At 38.1% G+C, this 4,609-nt stretch overlaps 1 protein-coding gene across 1 annotated transcript in view; it reads left to right on the plus strand.

Annotated features, from left to right (window-relative positions):
* Nucleotides 1-3,730, plus strand: part of MTX3 (metaxin 3) — a 9,493-nt gene extending 5,763 nt beyond the window's left edge. Inside the window, exons 7-9 of the mRNA XM_074568861.1 lie at nucleotides 417-715; nucleotides 1,124-1,212; nucleotides 2,645-3,730. Coding sequence (XP_074424962.1) covers nucleotides 417-715; nucleotides 1,124-1,212; nucleotides 2,645-2,755 — 499 coding nt within the window. The 3' untranslated portion in view covers nucleotides 2,756-3,730. The remainder of the gene's footprint in view (nucleotides 1-416; nucleotides 716-1,123; nucleotides 1,213-2,644) is intronic.
* Nucleotides 3,731-4,609: the final 879 nt, after the last annotated feature.

Genomic DNA, 4,609 nt, shown 5'->3' on the forward strand with positions numbered 1-4,609 from the left:
AATGTCACCTCCTGTGTTTGTATGTAGAAAAAACACTTTTAGCCTAAGGTGTTACCACTGCCTTCGTGGGAGGAGGGTGTAGGTCTGGGAACACTCCTCTTCCTGTGGTATGTACACAGAGCAGGAAGCAGGTAATTGCCAACAACATAGTGCCAACAGGTCCTAAAAAAGATGATCTTTTCCTTCAGCCACTGAAGTCGGACCACTGCATAAGAGAGGATCCTGGTCCCCTGGCATACAGCTTGTTTTTTGTGGTGCCAGAATTGTGGTTCAGAGTGGATTGTTTATCAGTGTATGTGACAGCATGACTGGATTTTCATGCTGTTAGTTACTGTTTCAGCTTGCCAGCATGTCTCCAGTTTAGAGGTGCTGAAACCAGTAGATAGTCTGTACAAAGCTTTTACCAGATTGGTATGAAAAGCTGGATTGCCAGAAGAGGTGACAATGTTCTGTCCTGAGTTGTGTTTGACATACACAGAAAATGGTTATGTTGCAGAGGTCTTGATGTCTTACCTCAGTCACTTTGGGTTTTGGTTTTGTTTTGTCACTCTTTTCAGGCCTACCACCTTGGATGCCTTTGTGTTTGGTTTCCTTGCACCGATTTATAAAGTGTGCTTCCCCAGAGTACAATTACAAGAGCATATGAAACAGCTTCCCAATCTGTGTCGATTCTGTGATGATATTTTAACTTGCTACTTCAGGTTAACTGTCTCAGGTAAGTTGTATTTCCTTATGTCATGTATAGCCTTGTTTGGATTAGGACTCCAGGATTCCATCTGTGAGCCAAGGCAGAATTAGATTTTGTGTAGTTTATGCTAGAGATTCTGTGGGGAAATGAAGTGAAGAAACTTCCAAAGTTGTGCAGAAAGGGCTGAAAATTAAAAGCAAGGGTTAATGTTCGGTTTTAGACTCTGTCAAGCACTGGCAAAATGCACCTCTATCTGTGATATGGCTCATGCTTAGCACTTCTGTTTTTCTCACACGGAATGGCTTTTCCACTTAAATTCTTCTTAGGGTAAAAATACTGCATGAACTTTCTCTCCAGTGTGTGTTTATTTTTTAAGGATTTAAAAGCTTTTGTAAATACCTTTTCACTCTTCATCTTTCTGCCTTCACTCTCCAGGCCATTCTCCGGCTGGACAGGATACAGCAGATGCTAATCTGCAGAAACTCACACAGCTTGTAAATAAGGAATCCAACTTGATTGAAAAGGTTACTTTTGCTTCAGTCTCTAATTTTCCTGCTTCACTGTGGTTACTTGTTCACAGATATTCTTGCATGGCAACTGCAATTGTACAACGGACATTTTATTTTAATTGCTTCTTTTCTAGTTAGTTACTTTGTGTAGAGAGACAGGAAGAATATTATGTCATTTGAAAGGAATAGTTAGTGAAGCCTTGTACTTAAAAAGTATTTTTATTACCATCAAAAGATCATTGTCTTGCAAGTGTGCTTGTCAAGAAAAGAAGGGTGTCTTTCCGCAAGTGTACATCCCAGCAGAGGAAGAGGCAAATGTATTGATCAAAACTCAGAAATGGTTCCTGCAAGTTAAGACCCATCGCCAGCTCTCCTTGCTCCCAGCTGAATGCTGTAGTCACTAACCTACAGTCACTCCTCCTCCTGCTTGTTCTACATCTAGCTTTTATTTCTTTATATTCTTTGTTTCTAAGGCTGTCACTCAGCACCTATCAAAAGCTATACAACTTATGTGAAAAATATTTGTGAAGAATTAGTCTTCTGATGCAGGCAGAACACTTTAACTAGAAGGACAGAAGACATTTCTTCCTGAAAAAGATCAGTGTATGAAATAGATCATTAACTATGATCATTTTCTGTAGCATTAGGTATTGATTGTATCTCCTCTTTGTGGTATTGAAGTGTGGCTGTGGAAGTTTTAAAGAATGGGTTACATAGCCATTTGTCAGGCATGATTTGGGTAAAGCTGATCCTGCCTCGAGGAAGTGGGATGAACTAGACAACCTCTGGAGATCTCCCCTGTGCTGTCTGCTCTGATTCTGCTTATTCTGTAGTAACTAGACTCTTTTTAATACCACGTTATGCACAGGGCATCAGGTTGATTTCCTATGAAAATGTAAAAGCTTTGTATTCAGAGCTTGATTTTAAGCTGTCTTTAAAAGGTCTTACAACAAGTTCTTTCTTAAATACTTTTTGAAATCTTTAACTAATCTAAATTCACCCACTGCCTCCAGACCATTTCTAATTTGAAAAAGATTTATTCTTGCAAGGCGCTGAACATGCAGAAGTATCCATTGATGTTAGCAGTTTGACTTTTGATCTGCTTTCTAGCAGCATTTGGCTATTGCACAAAATTGAAACTTTGACCTCTTAGAAGAAAGTAGCAATGTTGCTTTCTTCAGTAGTCTTGATGAAGTGCTTTGACCAGAAGCACACCTATTTGTCTTGGGTTTGATGCACCATATGCTAATGGCATTAATAGCAGCTCTAACCTAAGCATGTATTTGGGAGTGGAAAGGAACCAAGGCATCAGTTTTGCCTGGGCCCGAAATAACAGGGTAAAAAATACCCCAAGCCAGTGTTAATGATGGCAGCCCTGACAAATAGACTAATTGTATAATCTATATTCTACTGTTTGCCAGATCCGGCTCTCATTATTTCTCTGCAGATGGACGACAACCTTCGTAAGAGTCCTCAGCATCCCCCTCGAAAGCTAACAACCCTCAAGCTTGCTGCAGGTGGAGAAGAAAGCAGTCCATTGAATCGTTTGTCACCTTGACAGCTTTTGTTGCCCAGACACACGTGTTTGCCTTCAACTCTTCTGAGCGCCACAGTAAACTTTTTCATGTGAATGTTGTTTTGCAAGGGGATATCTTCTAACGGGTACAAGTAGGGAAGAAATATAGTTTTACAATCTCCTGTCTACCTGTTCTTTTAAGAAATTGCATAGTTCAGGCTGACCACACACTAAGCGGAGGCTAAAGTAAACAGGAAGCTTATTCCTACAGATGTTAAAGTGATTTTGTACAGCCTATTTTTGCCGTTAGCCTAGCAGAAATGTTGACCAAAAGTTAAAATTCTGCTTATAGAATGTTCACCATTATTTTATTTTGTGGCTTTTGGTTTTACTGCAATCATGTTACTATATGTGAGTGGGTATACTCTTATATCTGTCTGAAAATTACAAAGTCCAGTTGCAAAATCAGTGAAAAGACTGGGAAAAAAATAGAATGTTGCCCTTCGTGGCAGCTGAGAAATGAAAAGCAACGAGAGGAAGTTAAATATTTTTTTATTTGACTTCCATGAACGCGCGTGGGTCTTGTATTTTAAGATTGATTGTATTTTTTAAAACTTGTCATGTTGTACTTTTAGGGGGATTGTTGAAAAGTGTGTGTGCCATGGGGAGTACAATGAGGTACAAAAGTAACATTCCACAGGTACCTGGTATTAGTGTGAAACAAGCTTAACCTGTGCACAGCATAATACCACATGCTGCAAAATTGTTAAGTCAAAATCGCAGAGGACTGGTAGTGAGATGGAGACATCTGATTAGCTCCTGTCAGACAAGAGACTTGACGAGCAAACACACTGCGACTCTGGATTGAAAGGAGCTGGTTAGGGCTTTATAAGACAACTGATGTAGGCTTTTGAATTTGTCACAGATGCCTTTTAATTAGTTTTGTCTTATTTTTTTATAAGCACTACAGTTCATTCAAAAACTAAAATAAAAACCGTCCAAATTTTTATTTTTTCACAGTCTAGTTCAGAGTTCTTTTATCTCTGCAAACTGTAATACATTGCAGTGCATATTTCTTCTGTTTAACTAAGGGACTTAAGTCTCATTACATATTCTCTCAAGCAGCCTTGCCCAGTTCTAAAGACCCAAGCAATTCTGTTAGAAGAGATGCTGTAATTGTCTACTGGCAGTAGACTGGCAGGTGTTTTGTGAGTGGGTGTAAAGAGAATTAGTCAAGGAGATTGGCCAAAATGGCAGCGGTTGGGATACAGAATTCTGATAGCTGTGTGTATGGGATGACTGTTCTGTTTTTTTTTTTCCTTTTTCTGGCCAAATCAAAATAGTCTTCCAAGCTTCCCTTCAACTACTAGTCATGTTTGAGATATATAAATAAATTATTTCCTATTTATAAAGACAAGACTGTAGATTGTGTACATACTGTACTTTCAGACTCGATACGTAAGGAATGTAATATCCGTAGCATTTCGTAATTATAACTGAAATGTTTGGTTTCTAATGAGCACTTTAAAATAATGTTTAAGCTTCATGCTCTTACTAGAGTATTTATTTCAGTGATTTGAAATTAATTTAGCTCATACTCATGACAATTGTATGAACCGACAGTCTACTACATGTAAAATAAGTCAAGCATTTAAAATTTTTAATGCCTGTATCTTTACAAGGTTTAAATGAGGTCAAGTCACATGGCTTTTTAAAGTCTTTAATTTATAAACATGGCTATGGAGAATATGCCTTAGTTTGTTGCTTTTGTGAATATGTACACTCAATCTTTAAAATCTCTTTGTAAAAACGTCATTGTTCCAAGATTAAAATTTTGGATTTTTAGTGGAGTTTTGGTAGTGTTTTTTATGGAAATTAAGTCAGGTTTTTTGAACT

Source organism: Larus michahellis, chromosome Z (assembly GCF_964199755.1).
Source record: "Larus michahellis chromosome Z, bLarMic1.1, whole genome shotgun sequence".
Classification (NCBI taxonomy): domain Eukaryota; kingdom Metazoa; phylum Chordata; class Aves; order Charadriiformes; family Laridae; genus Larus; species Larus michahellis.